Genomic DNA, 18417 nt, shown 5'->3' with positions numbered 1-18417 from the left:
CACAAACATTCCTTGGTGTGGAGAGAGTTTCTCTCTGCCTGAGGTGGAGATGAAAGAACAGGGTTTGTTGGTGTTTCTCTAGGAGCTGGGGGGTGCTGTGTTAACTGAAGGGGCTCCACAGTGTTTAGGAAGAAATGGCAATGCTGTTGTCTCTCCCGTGCCCACTCGGAGATATGAAGCTCTATAGTTTGCTGTTTTGCAGGCTGGTCTGCGCACACTCCACGACATTGGGCCCGAGATCCGACGAGCAATTTCTGGAGACCTGACAGCTGAAGAAGAGCTGGACAAGGCCATGAAGGAAGCTGTTTCTGCTGCCTCTGAAGATGATATCTTCCGGGTAGGTTCTGAACAAGTTTGTGAGCTGAGGCTGAGCTCAGAGTGCTACATTCTCTTTTGTTCATTCTGCATTTCAGCTGGGCCCTCTTTGTTTGGTAGATCTTACTAGAAAATAGTGTGGACCTAGGTCCTAAGTTTTATCCCAATCCCTTCTCTCTTTCTCTCAAGGGAAACTTCTCACTGGAAGATTCCCTCATGAAACCTAAATTAAAGAACAGATCAGTGCAGCCATCTTGCAATCTGCAGAGCAGCAGCCAGGCACACTTTAGTGTTTTGTTCACTCCTTTCAGTGGCACTGGTAGCATCCTTCCAAAAAGTACACAAGGACCCAGTAGAGCCCTTATGGAAGGAGAAAATTTTCTGAGCAACTTAGCTAAAACATTTCTCTCTTATTTAATTCCTGTTTCTTATAAATCTTTTCTTTGGTAAATTGTTTTCTTTTCTTTCTTTTCCTGTCCTTTGGCATTTTCCTCCTTTCTTTACAGAAAGATGCTGTCAGTCCCTTTCACTGCCCATCTAAACAGTACATAACTGGCTCATTTATCTTCATTTCTTCCTCCAGCTGCTTAATAGTTTCTGGTGCTCTTCTCAAATTCCCCCTCACACCTAAACATTCCTTTGTAACTGCACTGGGAAAACCAGACAGCAGCTCCCTGGCTCTTTCATCCATAGCCCATCCTGGACCCCCAGGACTGGTGGGAGGTGCAGAGACATACACCTGCCAGCCCTCTGAAGCCCCAGCCTGTGTGTAGCTAGTCTCTGTGACAGAGAAGTCCTCACAGTGCCTTCTGGAAGAGAGAGCACCAGTGCCATCATGCACACTTTGGTCCTCATTTTTTTTTTTTTTCCCTCAAGAGCAGTCTAAGAAGGAAAACACCGGGGCCCTTGCACATCTCACTCACAAAGGAAAAATCCTTTCTGTTTCTCTGACAGAGAGCTGGAGGCTTGTTTGGAAACCACGTGAGCTATTACCAAAGTGACGGCAGGAGTGGGTTCCCCCAGACGTTCACCACCCAGAGACCTTTGCACATCAACAAGTCTGGCAACAACCACGGAGATACCGAGTCTCCATCTCATGAGAAGCTGGTGGACTCCACCTTCACTCCCAGCAGCTACTCATCTTCAGGCTCCAACGCCAACATCAACAATGCCAACAACACTGCCCTGTGTCGCTTCCCCAGCCCACCCAGCTACCCCAGCACTGTCAGCACGGTGGAAGGCCATGGGACCCCCTTGTCACCCACCATATGCGTGCAGGAGGCTCCCTGGAAACTCCCATCCAAAAGGTAAGTCTCCCAGCAGAGAGGGAGCCGAGGGAGCAGGTGTTGGAAGGTGCATGCAAACACCAGAGCACTGCTGCCAAGCCAAAGTCACTCCCAGACATTGCCCAGCCTGCAGCCTGGATTGAGCCTTGTGGTTCTCCACTTGTGCCAAAGCCCACAGATACACACCAACTGGCCACTGCAGAGCACCAGCGCTCTTGCTGACCAACACACTTGACTTCTTTGGGCTTTATCAGGAGGAAATCTTTGTAAGAGCCAAAGGGAACCTTATTTATCCCTCCTTCACCACGGGGAGGTGTTTTATCAACTGGTGACTCAAGGAGACTGCTCTTCATGTCTTAATCGCCCAATAGGGAGCTTTGTTGAAGTCAGTGGGTTTTCATTCAGCAGGTCACATCCCTACAGAGGTCACCAAAGACATTCTGGGAGGAGGGAGGCAAGGTTTTCAGAAACAAAGCAAAGAAAATCCCCTTTTCTGGACAGTTTTCAAGCTCTCTACACACAGATGACTATCACAAAAGGAGTATAATTTTTCTCAGTGGGGGATTTCTTTTAATACTTTCAGAAACAGCAGGAAAGAGATGGATTTTTTTTTTTCAGTGCAGAGAGTACACAGTGTGAAAAGGTGGCCAAATGCTGCCCCCAGAAAGGTCAGAATAGGACAATAAGACAGAGGAACTTCAGTGGGTGCAGAATTGCCCAAGTGAAGAGTCCCATGGTTCTTCTATTTCATGCCTTCCTGAGGGAGTTGCACAGCATGTGTTCCCTTGTGCCCTCCTCCCTGCTGAACTCGTGCTGGTGTGACACTGCTAACGGGGTGTTCTTTTCTCTCCTTGCTTCCCTGGGCACGTTCCTTGAATTAGGACACATTACTACGAGACACTGGGACGGTACGTGTTCTCCATAACCCCCCTAATGCTGCCTGGGTGCAAGACCCACTATCTTCATCCTGTTCAAACTCCAAATTCCCATTAATGCTGAATATGACCTCTCCTTTTTGGTGTCAGTAGGGTTGAAATAGAGATAGCGATCACCGTGACAGCTCCAGAAAATGCTCCCAACTCGGGGCAAGTAGCGGTCCATGTTCTGGCTATTTTCTAGATTGGGGTTTTTTAGAGATTCTAGCTGGGCTCACACATCTACACATCCTCTGATCAAAGCATAGTGAAGTACACCCTGGCACGTTCGTGCAAAAATTCCGTATGGTTTTGGCTAAACACAGACAGTTGAACAGGAGGAGATGCCAGGTACTGATTTTTTTCCCCTCTGCACCCTCCCATTTCAGAGGAGGGTCACTGCAGCACCGTCCTACAGGCCCTTTTACACAATGCATACCCACATTTCTCCCAATGGTTTTTGCTTTAACCAGATGACAAGATAATGTTGCCCCTCCAGTCCCTAAAATACGAAAAAGAAAACAAAAGCCACCCTGCTCTCTTCTGCAAAAGCTAGTAAGAAATTGAAATCGTTTCCACTACCTCCATGTCCATACCTCAAAGATTCAAGCTACCTCCAGGTTTTACTTTACTCCTCAGAAAAAGTAAAGTCCAAATGAAGCAAAATACGAGTGCTGAAATGTGAAACAGAGGGACAGAGAGGAGGCAAGCAGGGAATTAAGGGCTGGCACACCTAAGGCTTTGAACAGATCCTACTGAATTCAGTAGAAGCACTCTGCAGTTAAAAAAGGGGACGAAAGGTGGAAAAGGCAGCAAGGATGAGAACGTGACCAGCAGGCAGAGGGCAGAGCTGGTGCAGACTGAGGGATTTGGGAAGCAAAGGCCACACATCACAGAGATGAGAAGGTTACTGTGAGTGTCCAGGAGGCTTCTCTAAAATCCATAACCAAATCTTTTGCAGCAAGGGAGAAAGCTTATTCCTTATTCAGATTTTACTGTGAGTTCAGTGAGGCATATGGTTGGAAATGTGGTCAGTGTGATGTGCACATTCATAGAATGCAGGTAGTCACAGAGGACAAAATACATTTAACAGTTTAAGAATCTCATCCTGTGAAAGAGGACACAGACAAAGATTGTTGCCTTGTATTTGTGAACTCTGTAGCTCTGTTCAGTCATTGATTTCCCTATGAAGGCTCTTCAGCATCATAATAAACCTAGACAGATGGAGCCTGTCATTCTTGTCTTTGTAACAGGTTGTCTTTACCATCTCCGTATCTTGACTTGTCTTTTTTGCTCATTAGCTCCAGTTCCAGAGACAGCCAGCTGGCAATTGTTTGCCAAGAGGAAGTGTCTCAGGATGAGACTTACGATGAAAATTTGAATGAAGACATTGAGTACTGTAGTGAACCAAGTCTGCTCTCTACCGAAATGTGAGCTTTGCAGCTTTAGTCAAGGTGTTTGGGTGGTTCTTTAATTAAGGGGGAGAGGTGGGAAGAGGTGACATATTTCCACAAAAATTTCAATTTATGGGAGAAGGTCAGAAAATTTTAGACAACTCAAATATGAGAAAATAATTCCAGTTCAGCCCTAGAAGTAACATTGAAAAGCTTATTAAAGGTTATTTTTTCACCTGGGACTTTCTTTCTCTGAATGAGGCATCTGCAGGGCTGCCCCCCACATTCACTTCTACCTCCTGATGTTCCCAGAGCTCATTTTTAGAGTTCTCTGTCTCATGGTCTCTTGTTACTGCTCCTGGACCAGTAATAGTTTGAAGCTAGCTTGCTCTTGCATCCCTTTGCTAGCATGACCTTCCTGGCTTCCCTGCTGGAAGAAGGCTTTTTCTGCCCAGTATCAGCTGCTTTTCTAAATCCCTCTACTCTCCTTTCCAGGCTTGCATACCAAGATGATGAAAACAGACAACTCACTCCACCAGAACACAACAAAGGAGAGGACACCCGGCACTCTCCGAAGAAGGGGTTCCTGTGCTCCTCAGCTCTAGGTAACCTCCCAGCAGGGCTGGGCTGTGTTCCCTCCACCTTGATGGAGTTCCCACATCTCCCTGAAGGAATCCCAGCCTGTGTGGGCACGGGTGTTGCTGTTTGCTGCATTCAGCTCATGAGGCCATGAATCCCAGGGCGTGCAGACAATCCTGATCAGGCACATGGCTCTGCTGGCTTCACACTCAGTCAGCAGATGAGCCTGTGGTTGTTTGGACAGTCCCTGTGATCTGTTTGATCAAGCCTGCCTGTCAATTAGGGCAGTCTATTTGAGAGCTGTAGGCTCTCCAAACAATCACCAGGAAGTCACTGAATAGGTGAGCCTTGAGCCTACGGTGTTCTGCTCTGTGTGTATTCAGCAAGGAGAAATGAGAGACTGTCTCCTTTGTCTGCTGCCAGGCACACACTGAATGTCAGATTAAGTTAATATGACATACATTTGCCTTCTGCTCTAATTGTCCCTGGAGATTTTCAAGTGCTTCACTGTGAGATGAAACCCATGAATCACAAGGTTTTATGAAAGTATCAAGAGTCTGTGACAAAATGAACTCTTAGGTATAGCATTTTTCAGCCTTTTTCTGAGTATTGGTGTGGTGGAAAAGGGCATTGAAGGGAGAAACTAAAAAGAATCATGTGTATAAAATACATTTTTACAGAATAACATTGACAGACTGGTAGTGTCATATTTAAAGTGAAGCTACTGAGTCTTCACTGAAATCCTTCAGGATGTTTCACTGTTCTAACAACATTTACTTTATTTTAAATCTTAAAATATTAGGCAATGACAACTTCTATATCTATCTGTAAGGCAGTCAGCCCTTGATACAATGCTTCACTAACTACATTCTGGTGAATATTTATATACTGATGTCATACGCATTTTAGTAGTTGGGTTTTTTCTCTAGAAAGAGGAAATACTTTTAACCTGCGTTCTCTAGGTTATACCATATTTTCTCCAACCCTGAGAGGGCTTTTTCTCAACAATCCAATATTAAAGATACTTACTATTTTCAGAATTCTATTTATCTTTCCTTCTTTAGAAAAAATGTCAACAAAATGAAGAAGACCACAAAATATTTTAGTGTGAATCTTTAATAATGAACTTATTTGCCAATTTTTCAGAAGTAAAGCACTTGATCATAAACATCCTTTTCAGGAGTTTTAAATTCCTCATTGGGAGTACCTTTCTCATATTTAGAGAAGTAAAATTTAATTTTATAGCAAGTAAACAACTGTGTCTGTTTCAGCAGCTCCCTCTAAAATGTTTTTTTCTCTCTTCCCTTCCTTCCAAATCCTGAAAATTCATTTCTGTCTAAGTCACCTTCCATTCACCAGTAAATTCCCCACTGATGGATTCAGTTGCACTTGACCTTGCTATAGACACAGTCTCACAAAGTGTGGTATGTCTGGCAGCTGAGGGACACAGATCACATGCCAGCAGGGTGCCAGTGTCACCTGAGCAGCACAATGTCCCCAACTGTGTGTTGTGTGCAGCCAGCCCAGCACCAGAGTCTCAGCTGTCACATCTGAGAGCGCTGCCACTGCTTGGGAGGGAAATCAGCTGCACGTGTTTTAAAGGAGAAAAGTGTGCAGAATCCTACCTTGCAGCAATCCTACCTTGCAGCAATCCTACCTTGCAGCAATCCTACCTTGCAGCTTGCTTGGAAGGTGGAGTTGGTTGGTTTGTGATGCCTGAGTGCTTTCTGTAAACACATTTGCTTTGGAAAGGGCACGGTGCTGAGGGGAGTGGACAGAGCCTAAAGCATGTGAGTCTTTGCTGGATGTCCAGTGGGACTGCACTAAAAGAAACTGAGACCAGGTTACCTGTAGCATGTTATGAGTGATGGACACATCGTGTGTGTTGCTGTTTCAGGTCGAAGAGCATCTTTTCACTTAGAGTGTTTGAAAAGACAGAAAAACCAGGGTGTGGACGTCTCACAGAAGACAGTCCTGCCTTTGCATCTGGTCCATCATCAGGTGAGTGTTAATAACCAGACGTGGCCCCTGCCACCTGCAGTGCCCCCTAGAGCATCCCAACCCACTGTTTAAAAATCATTTGGGATAGATTCTCACCCATACCAAAGGCCCAGGTTTTAGCAATCAGGATTTTTATCATTCCCAGAATGCTACAGGAATATGTCCCTTGGAGTCAGCCACAGTTATCACTGTCTGATGCTCATGAATGAATAAAATGAAATAAAATACTAGCAAAAAGATGAAAATAACTACCCAAATTTCATGCTGCAGTGCACTTACGCTGGCTTTGATGGCAGTATGCACATGAATAAAGTGTGCACAGTCTACTTTAATATTAATTAAAGGTAACCAGTAAGTGTAATTAGCCATTTTAAAACACAAACTGATTACATGTAATCAATCAGCTTCCTAAGCCCTTTGTACCTGTGTTCAGGAGCCTAGCAAATGTATGCCTAAACACATACCTGGATGATTAGCCAGCTGTCAGGCTCCAAAGGAGAGCTGTGTCTTCTGCTTTGATGTTGCCACTTTTTGTCACCGTAAAAGAAACAGGTGCAGATGGCAGTGCCAGCCTTGCAGGTGGCATCCTGCTCTGTGCAACCCCCTCAGGCAGGGTAGAATGGCCTTGCTGCTTCTTTAGGCTGCCACAAGGGCAGAAAATGCCACACAGCAAGAATGGGAGGAGTGAGAAGTCACAGGAGTGACAGAGGGGTGGGCTTGAGGCTCCCTGGCTTTTCTCATCTCCACTTCCAGAGAGTTATCCTTTCATTATTGAGCTCCAGAAAGCAGTGGTCTGCAGAGAGTTACAGCTGTGGCAGGGACAACCAGAAAACATGTTGGAGCAGGGAGAGTTGGTCAGGAAACAGCTTCCCACGTTCACCACAGCACCAACAGCCTTCCTGAGACTTCCTGCCCTCCCGTGGCAGGCCAGGCAGAGGGAACACAGGCCTGCCAGCCCTCCCAGCCCACACAGCTGACAGAATCACCTCCCTCCAAACCTCTTCACCCTTCCCCAACCCACCAGGCAGCCCAAAACCTGGAGGGGTGGGGCTCTGCCCACACAAGTGTCACTCAGCCAGACTGAAGGGCTAGCCTGAAAGAGGCATCTGGCTGCCAGCTGGCAACACTCAGCAATGTTCACATTTACAAAAATGTTAACCAACAACAGGACCTAAAATGTTAACCAACAACAGGACCTGAAATAAGACCAAAGAGTGGAAAGGTTGTCTCTGCTAAACCTAGTGGATTCTGTTGCTGTACATCATGATATGTAAATGTGTCCAGCTGAAGCTCAAAGCAGTCCTAGAGAGCGTCCTTCAGCTTCCTCAGAACCTCACATTCTTGATAAAACATTTTGTGTAAGTTTCTGCCAACAAGCTGGAAAATTGGTTCTGTTGTCCTGCCTGACAGATCCAGGTCTCTCCTTGAAGTCCTGGCAGTTTAAGGGATGTGCTGAGGCCATCATAGCCTGCAGGGTATGACTTATTCAGAAGTTTTAAGGGCTTTCTTCCTCATTGAAATTTGATAGGAGTCTGACATCTAATTACTGAGAAAACCTTGGTGAACTTGCAGGTGACCAAGAATTACTTTTTTCAGAATGAAAAATCCTTTTTTTCTGACACTGAAGTCATCAGCACAACATAATTATCAGTACCCAAGGATTTCAGTGGCAGATGGCCTGAGCTTCACTGAACATTAGATAGCTTTAAGTGAGCTGTCCAGTTTAAATTAGTCAGTTCAGTCCCACTGTGGTGAGTGGAGAGAAGGAGCATCACCAAAGGGCAAGTTTAAGTCTCGTGTAAGTCATGTCTTTGAGGCAGCATTCTCAGGCAGGCAGTGAAGAGCAGGGAGGCTTGCCAGTGCCTTTCTGCACAGTTAGCTTAGACTAAACCCAGAGCCTTGCCCCAGCCTGGACACAACAGAATCCACACGCTTTTGTAATTTCTGTGCATTTATTTCACTGCTCAGCCATGAGCTCTGTGAGATGAGCTTATGACTCTGACAGTCTTGCTTATAGAACAAGGAAGCAGTCACCATCAATAAGGCATCAGATCAGCCCTGTGCAACAAGAGGCCTCTTGAGGAATTCATTTTAAGAGGAGGCTGAATGATTCAGAGGTTGTGTATATGATTACAGGAAGGACTGGATGGCTGAAAGTATAATCATCAGATATTGATCCTCCCACCAACAGCAAGATGCCTTAAAATCCAGTGGTGGATTTCAAGTTATTGCCAACCACACACACATCTAAAATTCATATCTGGTATCTGTTCAGGTTCCTCAGAAGACACTTAAACCAGCAACTGGCAATAAAAGTCTGTGCTGTGTGTGGTGTCAGTGGTGGGAAAATGAGTTGCTGTCTCCCCCACTGGAGAAGAGGTGGTGTTTCTGGCAGAGCCGTGGGGAATGGGACTGCATCCTCCTGGCAGTGCCGTGGGAATGGGGCTGCATCCTCCAGGCAGTGCCATGGGGAATGGGGCTGCATCCTCCTGGCAGAACTGTGGGGAATGGGGCTGCATCCCTCCAGGCAGAACTGTGGGGAATGGGGCTGCATCCTCCTGGCAGTGCTGTGGAAATGGGGCTGCATCCTCCCGGCAGTGCCATGGGGAATGGGGCTGCATCCTCCTGGCAGTGCTGTGGAAATGGGGCTGCATCCTCCTGGCAGTGCTGTGGGAATGGGGCTGCATCCCTCCAGGCAGTGCCATGGGGAATGGGGCTACATCCTCCTGGCAGTGCTGTGGAAATGGGGCTGCATCCTCCTGGCAGAACTGTGGGGAATGGGGCTGCATCCCTCCAGGCAGTGCCATGGGGAATGGGGCTGCATCCTCCAGACAGTGCTGTGGAAATGGGGCTGCATCCTCCTGGCAGTGCTGTGGGAATGTGGCTGGACCCTCCAGGCAGTGCTGTGGGAATGTGGCTGCATTCTCCAGGCAGTGCTGTGGAAATGGGGCTGCATCCTCCTGGCAGTGCCGTGGGGAATGGGGCTGCATCCTCCAGGCAGTGCCATGGGAATGGGGCTGCATCCTCCTGGCAGAACTGTGGGGAATGGGGCTGCATCCTCCAGGCAGTGCTGTGGGAATGGGGCTGCATCCTCCAGACAGTGCTGTGGGAATGGGGCTGCATCCTCCAGACAGTGCTGTGGGAATGGGGCTGCATCCTCCTGGCAGTGCTGTGGGAATGGGGCTGCATCCTCCTGGCAGAACTGTGGGGAATGGGGCTGCATCCTCCAGGCAGTGCTGTGGGAATGGGGCTGCATCCCTCCAGGCAGTGCCGTGGCTCCCAGGTTAAAGAACTGCGGTTCTGAAAATTTCCAATCCAGTGCTTGGCACTAGCACGGGGTACACCATGAAAAGGCAACCTTGCAAGATGAGTTTGCAGCACACATCCAAACCCTGGCAGCTGTGTTCATAAGCCTCAAGACTCTCCAGGCCTTTCTCGGATGGTTTCTCCAGCACCTCCCTGTCCCAGCCCTGCAAGCTCTCGCTCACGTTGTCCCTCCTCTGTCCGCAGGCATTAGCAGTGGCCGGCCTGAGTCCCCTGCTCCAGCGAAGCCATTCCCCCACCATGTTCTCTCGGCTGTGTGCTACGCCCCCGGCCACGCCGTGCAACCGGGGCTGGCCGCAACAGAACATCCCAACGCTGCGCCTCGACGGGGCCGAGTCCTCGGAGAAGCTCAACAGCAGCTTGCCGTCGGTGCACTGCGGCTCCCGGTACCCGGAGAGCGGCGGCAGCCCCAGGAGAGCCCGGCCGGTGTCCCTGACCGTGCCCAGCCCGACCGCAGGGAGCAGCCGGCAGTTCCACGGCAGCGCCAGCAGCCTGGTGGAAGCGGTAAGAGCGCACGGGCACCGAGGATGCTGTGGCAGGGGCAGCTGGAAAAACATGGCCCTGCAAGAGCAGGGCAGCAGAAGGAGAGCCCTTCTCCCTGCAGGGGTTTAGAAGTGTGAACGGGAGAAGGAAACGCAGCAGTGAAGAGGGTTGCGTTGGAGGTGTGGCAGGGTTGATGCTGCAGGGTACTAACACGTGTCTTTGTGTTCTGGTTCCCCACCTGCTTTTGAAGGTCTTGATTTCGGAAGGACTGATGCAGTTTGCTCAAGATCCAAAGTTCATTGAGGTCACAACCCAGGAGCTCGCAGACGCCTGCGACATGACGATAGAAGAGATGGAAAATGCAGCAGACAACATTCTCAATGGTAACAGCAAGCAGAGCCCCAATGGCAACCTCTTGCCTTTTGCTAACTGCAGGGACCCAGGGCAGGACAGTGCAGGAGAGGAAGAGGAAGAGGTGCAGAACCCGGATTGTAGGATAAGTCAGGAGGAGCTCAAGGACAGCAGGATTTATATCAGCAGCCTGTAGTTGCCAGGGCTGGAAGCGATGCTGGTTTTTTATTTGTTTCAATGTTCCTAATGGGTTTGTTTCAGAAGTGCCTCACTGTTCTCGTGACCTGGAGTAACCGGAACAGCGTTCTTCATTCATTTCTGTTGGGACGAGTCGCAGAGTTGGGTGGTGTAAGAAAGCTTTTCAGGAGCGGATATAACCCCAGCACGTGTCCATGAAGGAAGAGTGAGGAGGAGGAGAAGAAGAGGAGGAGAGCCAGCTCCCTCTTTTTTTCAGTCCCTGCACAAGGAACGACAGCTGCCTCCGGAGCACGAAGGGGAACCTCAGCTTCCTGTGGATCGCCCTAGCCAAAAGGACCCTGCGCCAAACGGGTGTCTTTCAACCTTGCTTGTAAAAATCATTTTGCACATATTCTGTATGAGCCTCACCGTCTCCATAAAGCCAAGGCCCTTTGCTTCGGAAGGAGAGGAAGACTTCTGCTGTGGATTCCCACACGGCCACGGGGAGGAGGAAGCAGGAGAAGCCCGAGGCGCGGCCCAGCCCTGCCCAGACTCCGGCAGCGGCCCCTGCCGGCCAATCAGAGCTCGGGCGGTCACTCGCCAGCCAATCAGAGTTTAGGCTGTGTCCTGCCGGCCAATCAGAGCTAGCGCGCCAACTGTGCCAGCCAATGGGAGAGCAGGCATGGCGGGGCTGAGAGGCCGCCGGGCCTGCGCAGAGTTCTTCTTGTTTCGCAGTTTGGTATTTTCTTGAAAGCATGTTGCAGTTTTTATTTTGACTATTTTATTATTATTATTATTATTATTATTTTGAGGGAGAAGGGAGTGTTTACAGCGTTTTGTAATCACCTACCTTTTTTGTTTTGGTTTATTTTCACCTTTGCAGATGTTAAATTGGTTTGATCATGTTGTATTATTTAAACTGGGGTTGGGGTGGTTTCTCCATTGGAATTTGGTGGAAGTATAACGATAGATGAGTTTTACCAACCATTATGTACACCGAGGATTTGTAATTTTATTTACTAGCAACTGAAACCTTTTGTTGTTGTTGTTTTATAATTTAAGGATAGTAGGCAATGCACTTGATATAGTCTTGCACATTTGAGTGATTGATTTGGGTTCTTTTTAGTGCTCAGTGTATCTGTGAGTGTGGGAGCAATAGGAGCGAGTGCGTGTGCGTGCGTGTGTGTGTGTAAGAGCAGTTCTCCACGTCCTGGTTTGAGCTGCTGGGTTTGGTGAGATCTGTATCTGGGGCCATTCGAATGCAAAAACAAACCACTGTCTCTGCTTTCGAAAAGGGAATCAGTAACTTTGCATTTTCTGTTCCACAAGATATGCAAAAACAATGCAATAATATTAATTTTAAAATAAAATTGTAAGTTGTGTCGGCATTAAAACTGTATAGAAAAAAAATTTACGGGGGTGGGGGGAAACAAAAAAAAAGAAAAACAAACCAGAAGACGTTACGCTTCGATATATTCTGTGTGATGTTTTATTGCATTGATAATGTTTCTGTTGAAGAAACCGTTATACTTGAATTCAGGTCAGTTTCAGTATTTTTCAAATATTTTTTTAAAATGAATTGCAATTGTGCCAAGCAAAGATAATGAATTGAATTAAGTTTGTTTAAAAAAAAAAAGAAAAAAAAAGAATCACTTCTTGTATATTTTGCTGCATGTCAAGTGAGTCATTTCGTATTTGGAATGTGCCAAGCTTTACCTTTGAACTTTTAAGTGCTTTTTTACGTGTGGTTGGGGAAAGGGTACTACTTTATTTTATTTTTTCCTTTTTTAATTTGTACGATGAACAAAGTGTACCTGGTGTAAGTAACTATTCTGCAATCCACTGACAGGTTGAACGTTACTGATTTTGCATATCTTGTGTTCATTTTCCTTCTTCCTCACTCCCTTTTAACGTGCACGATGACTTTATTGGTAGAGAATCTTTCTTCCCAAGACTGGGACATTTTATTCAGGCTTTGTTTTCTTTCCTTTTGCTCAGCTCCTCTAAAGGTCTCGTCCCACTCAAGGGTGGCAAGACCCCCAAAGCCCATTTGGCAGATCCATCCTACATGTTCAGCTGGCACCAGCAATTTAAGGAGCAGGGCGTAAAAAAATCTGGCTTCAGAATTATTTTATTAAATAGCTGAACCCTGATCAATTTTAGCAGGATCCTGGGATAAGAAATGCAAGAATCAGAACAGTTGGCAAAGTAAAATTATCTAACCCTGGTCTGGGCTAAAAGCAGAGGGAGAGGGAGAGAGTTGTGGATCTTTATTAGTGGAATTGCTGCAGGCTGGTCAGGATGCAGGTGCCAAGTGACTTTTTGGTGTTCCTATGCATGGTCTCAATCCTCTTCCCAGACTTTGGTGGGTGGTACTAAGTCACAAAACATCTGGCAGCACAGCATGTCCCAGGCACAATTCCTGACTAGTAAGTGTGAAACTCTCTCACACTGAAGGTTGGCCCTAACCCTGAGAGAGGCTGAAAAAACAGGCAGGTATTGTTAGATTTTATGCAACTGTTTTTTGTCTAGACTACTGCTGGGTTTTTTTTCCCTCCTCAGGATGATTCACAAACTTGCAGATCAGTTCTGAGGTGTGATCTGACTCAGAGCTAAACTTTGATCCGAATCTTGAGGTTCTGCAGATGCCCGAGAACACCCTTCACTTCATACATTGATTACGTTATTTTTGTGACACTCTTGTTTTTCTGCTCGATTCTCTGGGGCGTAAAGGAGAAATAGCAAAGGGTATTTTTGTCTGTACTTTTTGAACTGGCCAGTATCAGCTCAAGATACCTTGAAAAAAAACCAAATACTAGAGAAATACGAATCCATTTGTACAAGCATCTGTCATCAAAGTCATAATTCAAGGCTTCCCTGGAGAAAGTAACCAGCTGGTGTGGGTCAGTCTCATCCTGTCATCCCTGGTGCCTGTACGGAGATGGGCACACACGTGTGTCTCCCTGTGAGTTTGCTGCTGCTGATGTGCTCCAAAGGGACTTTGAAAGGGAAGAATGCCCGTGCCTGCCTGTTCCTGAAAATGCCGTGTAAGGGCTCCCTAACTCATCTTCTTTCACTGCAAAATCCATCTGACCCTCCCAATGGAAAACAGGGGTTCTTCACTCCTGGGAAACAGCGCTTACCTAAATTAGTGACAACGAGCGCTTTGGGTGCTTGACAGCCCATCTTTTAGGCTTTTTCTTGATGGAAAGGAAAATGACAGGAAGGATATTGCCCCAGCCATTCTTGGTGAAAGATGTTGCTCCCTCGGGGGTCAGAGCCTATGGCCAGGGAAAACCCCACTCTCTCCTGGAAGGCCTCATAGGTGCTGCAGAGTGGAAAATGAACGGCTAGCAGAGAATGCAAATGAATTCTGCAGTTTGAGGGGGAGGTGTTAAATTTAGTAATTGCTGGTGCCAGCTGTGCAAACTTCTCTTTCTGGGGAGGGTGGCTTTTTTTCCTTTTTTTTCATTTCAGGTACTTCCAATGTGCACATTGTGACAGGCCTGAGCAAAGAGCTGCTGCCTCCTGCGAGTGAGGCAGAGGCTGGGGGACAGTGGGAAGGAGGGGGCAGGTTTAGTTCCTGGAGCATTTCCCTGTGTATGGGAGTGGATGGTGGGTACAATCACTGTGCTGTGGATGGAAGCTTTGAAGGAACTGATGGCTGAGAAGTGGCGTGGAAGGAAAGAATGGGGAAAATGATCTGCTGTTTGCCTCTGAGCATCTCTGACTCGTGAGAGGACACTGCAGACTAAAGACATTTCTTATAAAACAACAAACCTCCTCCCTGTATCACTCCTGCTCATTAGTCCAGACAGTACTGGGTCAGCCACATCGGGTGCATTTCTTTTTTTCTTCCCTATTTCTGTGTGGCTGACGTGATGGGAAAGCAAGTGGAACTCATGATCCAGAGCTGGAGTTTCGTTGTCCACAGACCTTTTGTGCATCATCTGCCTCTTCAGCTGGACGTGTGGACGATGATGGTGTAGATGCTGCTGCTACCGCAGGGGTCCCGCCTGTTTTCTTGCCCTGCCCACCACACCCCAGCACGGAGGGACAGCCAGAGAGGCGCCATGTACAGAACCGCATCTATTTCTGCTTTGTTTTCTGACTCACAACCCTGCCCCAGTGACTACGACGACAACAACAACAAAAAAAAAAAAAAGGGCAAATGCATTTTTTACATTTCTTGATAATTTCCAAAGCAATGTATCATTGCTTTCTTTAGACTGACGCCAATATAACAGATGTATGGGTCTCAGCCAGGCTCCTGTGTCTTTTCTGCCTGAGTTTCAGATTGCTGTATGAAATGTATGCGCGTTTGCACACAGACACAAGCAGACGAGGTGGCAGCACCCCGAGCCCGTGGGGTTGGTCACCTGTGTCACAGATGGAGTTGCAGGCCTTGCTTTGTACGAGTAGATGAGAAACCCCAACCCACTGGTCCAGGGAGCTGAAGTGAAGCAGCCCTACTGAGACAGAACTGAGTATCCTGAGATACATCCATGGTCCTGCTGTGACTGTCCCCACAGCAGGGGCACTGGCGGGGAGAGGAACACTGAATGGGGAATTTGGAGCACAACAATATTGAAGTAGAATCCAGTCAGGGGTTTCTGGTAGCAGTGAGATTTTATCAGTTCTCATAATGAAAACTGTAGTGCATGTAAAGAAAACATTCCAGGCCATCAGAAGCCTCAGTTCCCATCTTGCTAACACGAGACTGGAGGGCATTAGAGGCCAAGGAGTTATATTGATGCAAAGGATGTGGAAAACAGAATTGGGCCCTGAAAAATTTAATTACATCTTTCCCCCATCTATTTTCTTCCTCAAAGGAGTCTAAGAAATACAATTCTCAATAGCTGCACAGGGTTTCTTTTTTTCTTCTTTTGAATGTTGTGAAACTTTAAAAGTTTTATTCTGGGTGAGCAAGCCCAGGGATCCAGAAAGTTTCCCATGGGATCTCAGTCCGTGGAGCTTTTATCTCTGTTCCTGCTTTGTTTCTGGAAAGCTAAAACCACTCTGGCCTTGCTGCTACAGCTCCCTGAGGTTGGGTGGGTGAGGGCAGAAGCACAGCAGGAGATACGTCCTGTTCTGAAGACAGATTGGGCTCCAATTGCTTTCACAAAACTCAGTAGCATGACACTGGAATGGGAAAAAAAAAAAAAAAACAACAAACCCTCTTCTGATACAAACATTAGTGTTCTAGTTAAATTCTCCGTTCTTCTCCTCTCCCTTACGGGGAACTTAACACTTGAGCATAAAAACCAGGCCTTCTTTAGGGGCACAGGGCTCGACTCAGTTGCCTAAACGCGGGTGTCCGCTGTCATTTGAGATACCTCTGCCAGGTCTGCTGCACCTTCTAGGGAGAGGCACAGCTCTGGCCCACACAGGGCTTGTGTCACAGCCCCCAGCCCCAGAGGATGGCAGAGATCTCAGGTGGCAGGGGACAATTAGGCAACTTAATCAAGTCCCTTTCTAAAGGGCTAATTGAGAGGAGCAGCGCCAATGACTGATGTAATGAGGGAATCTTCATTAGCATTACCAAGGGCTTAGTTAGGCAGGATCAGGAGCTTGTCTCCACACTCCCATGCTGTTGTTTTTCTACCCCATGTCAGGCACTCTGCCTCCACTCCTGCGGCCTGAAGTTGGCTCTGCCTGGTCATTTCCTTAGGCCAGGATTAGCAGCTGCATCCCAGGCCCAGGGGAGCAGGGACAGGCTCAGGCAAGAGCAGACATCACTCCACTCAACCACAGATTTTTCTGCCAGCATTCCAACAGCCCCTTTCCAAAGCTTTTCCCTATTTGAGACAGAACCACAAACTCAGACACCATTTGCTGGCATCATCATTCAGGTGATTAAATACCTGTGTTTTTTTGTTAGCTCTCTCCCAGTTAGGCTGAAATGCTTTCAGTATTTTAAGCATCCTAAGTCAGTCTGTTCCCATCTCAAGCACCTAGGTAGACTGGCAGCCAATACTATCTAAGCATCATCGACTTTATGATTGCTCATAGAAATTATTGTTTCAAGCTTATTTAGTCTTAACAGTTTGAATGTGGGAAGATTTTGGAGGAGGAGGAGTGACATTGTAAATATCTCTGACAAACATTGCTGCATCACACACAAAAAAAAAGGGGAGATACTTATAAAACTGCCTTAAAAATCAATTCCGAATGATGAATCTCCCTCCAAACAATTGCCGCTTGACAGAGCAAGGAATGAGTCACTTTGGGTGAATTCTGGCAAGAAGTGGTTGGAATCTAGTCCAGTTTCAGGAGCGAAAGTGTAATTTAGGAGCTGATCTCTCACTCAGTCTGAATTCACATCAGCACCAAGGACTGAGCACTGCAGGATCCAAAGGGTTTAAGGTCCGGGGGTACTGCCTGTGCATGGCTTGGGTCTGGCCCAGCAGGTACTGCGTACCAGTGTCTCCCAGTGACTTCAGGGAAGATGGGGTTCCTCAGCACCTCTTAAGTTCAGGCCCTGGAGCACCATTCCCTGCTCTGAACATCAGCTATAAATGTTGATAAATATAAGTGTTTTGCCTTCATTTGAATTGCCCAGAGCTGTAAAATGACCTCTCTCAAGTATAAATCAGTCCAGATATAAACCTCCTCTCCCACTCTTCCCTACGCTCCCTGCCCACCTTCCCAGCCCTCCCTTGCACCTCCACCCAAGCCCTTCCCTGTCTCAATTCTTTACCTCCTTCCACACTTTTATATCTAGTTTTCATGAACCCACAGAAATGCTTTTGTAAATACTGCTGTACAGTTTGTAACCGTCATGTAAGCCTGTCATCAGTGCCAGAGTCCGTCTTGCCCTCTCGCACGTTTTAAAATCAACAGAGGAAAGTTAGAGCGAGTGGCCCGCCAGTGAGCTATAGGGTCAACTCTGTGTGGGACAAATGTATATTCCTGTAAGATTGCATTTTTATCTAAGGAATGATGTTATTTTAAAATTGCTAATAAATTTCTAAACAATGTCCAGATTTGTTCAATATTGTAAATGGTATCAAAACTCCTTTGACGTTGCCCCCTCCTACCAGCAGTGGCTGAAAATCAAAGACAGCTTCCTGCAGCCCCTTATTTCCCATGGGTGGCCCTGCTGCCATTCAGGGGCTCTTGTCCCTGTTTAAGGGGCTGCAGAACGGTCTGCACAGCCACAGCCTGCTCTACTAAACAGCAGCTTAGGAAATCCAACCGCTGTCTGTGCCGCTGTCACCACAGAAATTCTGACGTGTCGCGATGTCCAACGTGTGACTCACATGCAACCACACACTTAACATTTTCTCTACTGGATTCCTTCTTACCAAGCACGTGCAACAGAAAATGAATGCCCTCAGCTTAAATGCAGTGTAATTAGGATATACATAAGCCATGAAGCTAATGGGATGATAACAAGTAACGTTCCACACATTTGCTTGTCGATTGAGCAAATTTGTTCTACCATGGTTATCAGGAAATTACACCGCAATGCCAGCTGAGCACTGTGTTTGTGTTGCAGCATTATAAATCACAGTGCGCTCAGCCCAAGTACATGAGTCTAAGATGCAGTAAAATAATGCCTAAAGAAAAAAGAACGGGTTTTTTTTCAGT

At 47.1% G+C, this 18417-nt stretch overlaps 1 protein-coding gene and 1 long non-coding RNA gene across 4 annotated transcripts in view; one reads left to right on the top strand and one right to left on the bottom strand.

Annotated features, from left to right (window-relative positions):
- CACNA1C (calcium voltage-gated channel subunit alpha1 C) overlaps positions 1–17804 on the top strand; it is a 455730-nt gene extending 437926 nt beyond the window's left edge. For both annotated transcript variants that reach the window (XM_053978340.1, XM_053978341.1), the window contains 7 exons: positions 203–337; positions 1270–1622; positions 3817–3945; positions 4405–4514; positions 6386–6489; positions 10000–10317; positions 10547–17804. In XM_053978340.1, coding sequence (XP_053834315.1) covers positions 203–337; positions 1270–1622; positions 3817–3945; positions 4405–4514; positions 6386–6489; positions 10000–10317; positions 10547–10843 — 1446 coding nt within the window. In that variant the 3' untranslated portion in view covers positions 10844–17804. The remainder of the gene's footprint in view (positions 1–202; positions 338–1269; positions 1623–3816; positions 3946–4404; positions 4515–6385; positions 6490–9999; positions 10318–10546) is intronic.
- On the bottom strand, positions 5587–7740 carry LOC128807782 (uncharacterized). Of its 2 annotated transcripts, none has more exons than XR_008437268.1 (2): positions 6954–7740; positions 5587–6321 (listed from the first exon to the last, which is right to left on the bottom strand). It is a non-coding gene; the product is annotated as an uncharacterized LOC128807782 (long non-coding RNA). The 2 variants fall into 2 exon arrangements; XR_008437269.1 differs by having other exon boundaries at positions 5587–6311.
- Positions 17805–18417: the final 613 nt, after the last annotated feature.

Source organism: Vidua macroura, chromosome 5 (genome assembly GCF_024509145.1).
Source record: "Vidua macroura isolate BioBank_ID:100142 chromosome 5, ASM2450914v1, whole genome shotgun sequence".
Classification (NCBI taxonomy): domain Eukaryota; kingdom Metazoa; phylum Chordata; class Aves; order Passeriformes; family Viduidae; genus Vidua; species Vidua macroura.
Note: the sequence above shows the minus strand (reverse complement) of the source record. Positions and strands in the feature narration are given on the sequence as shown.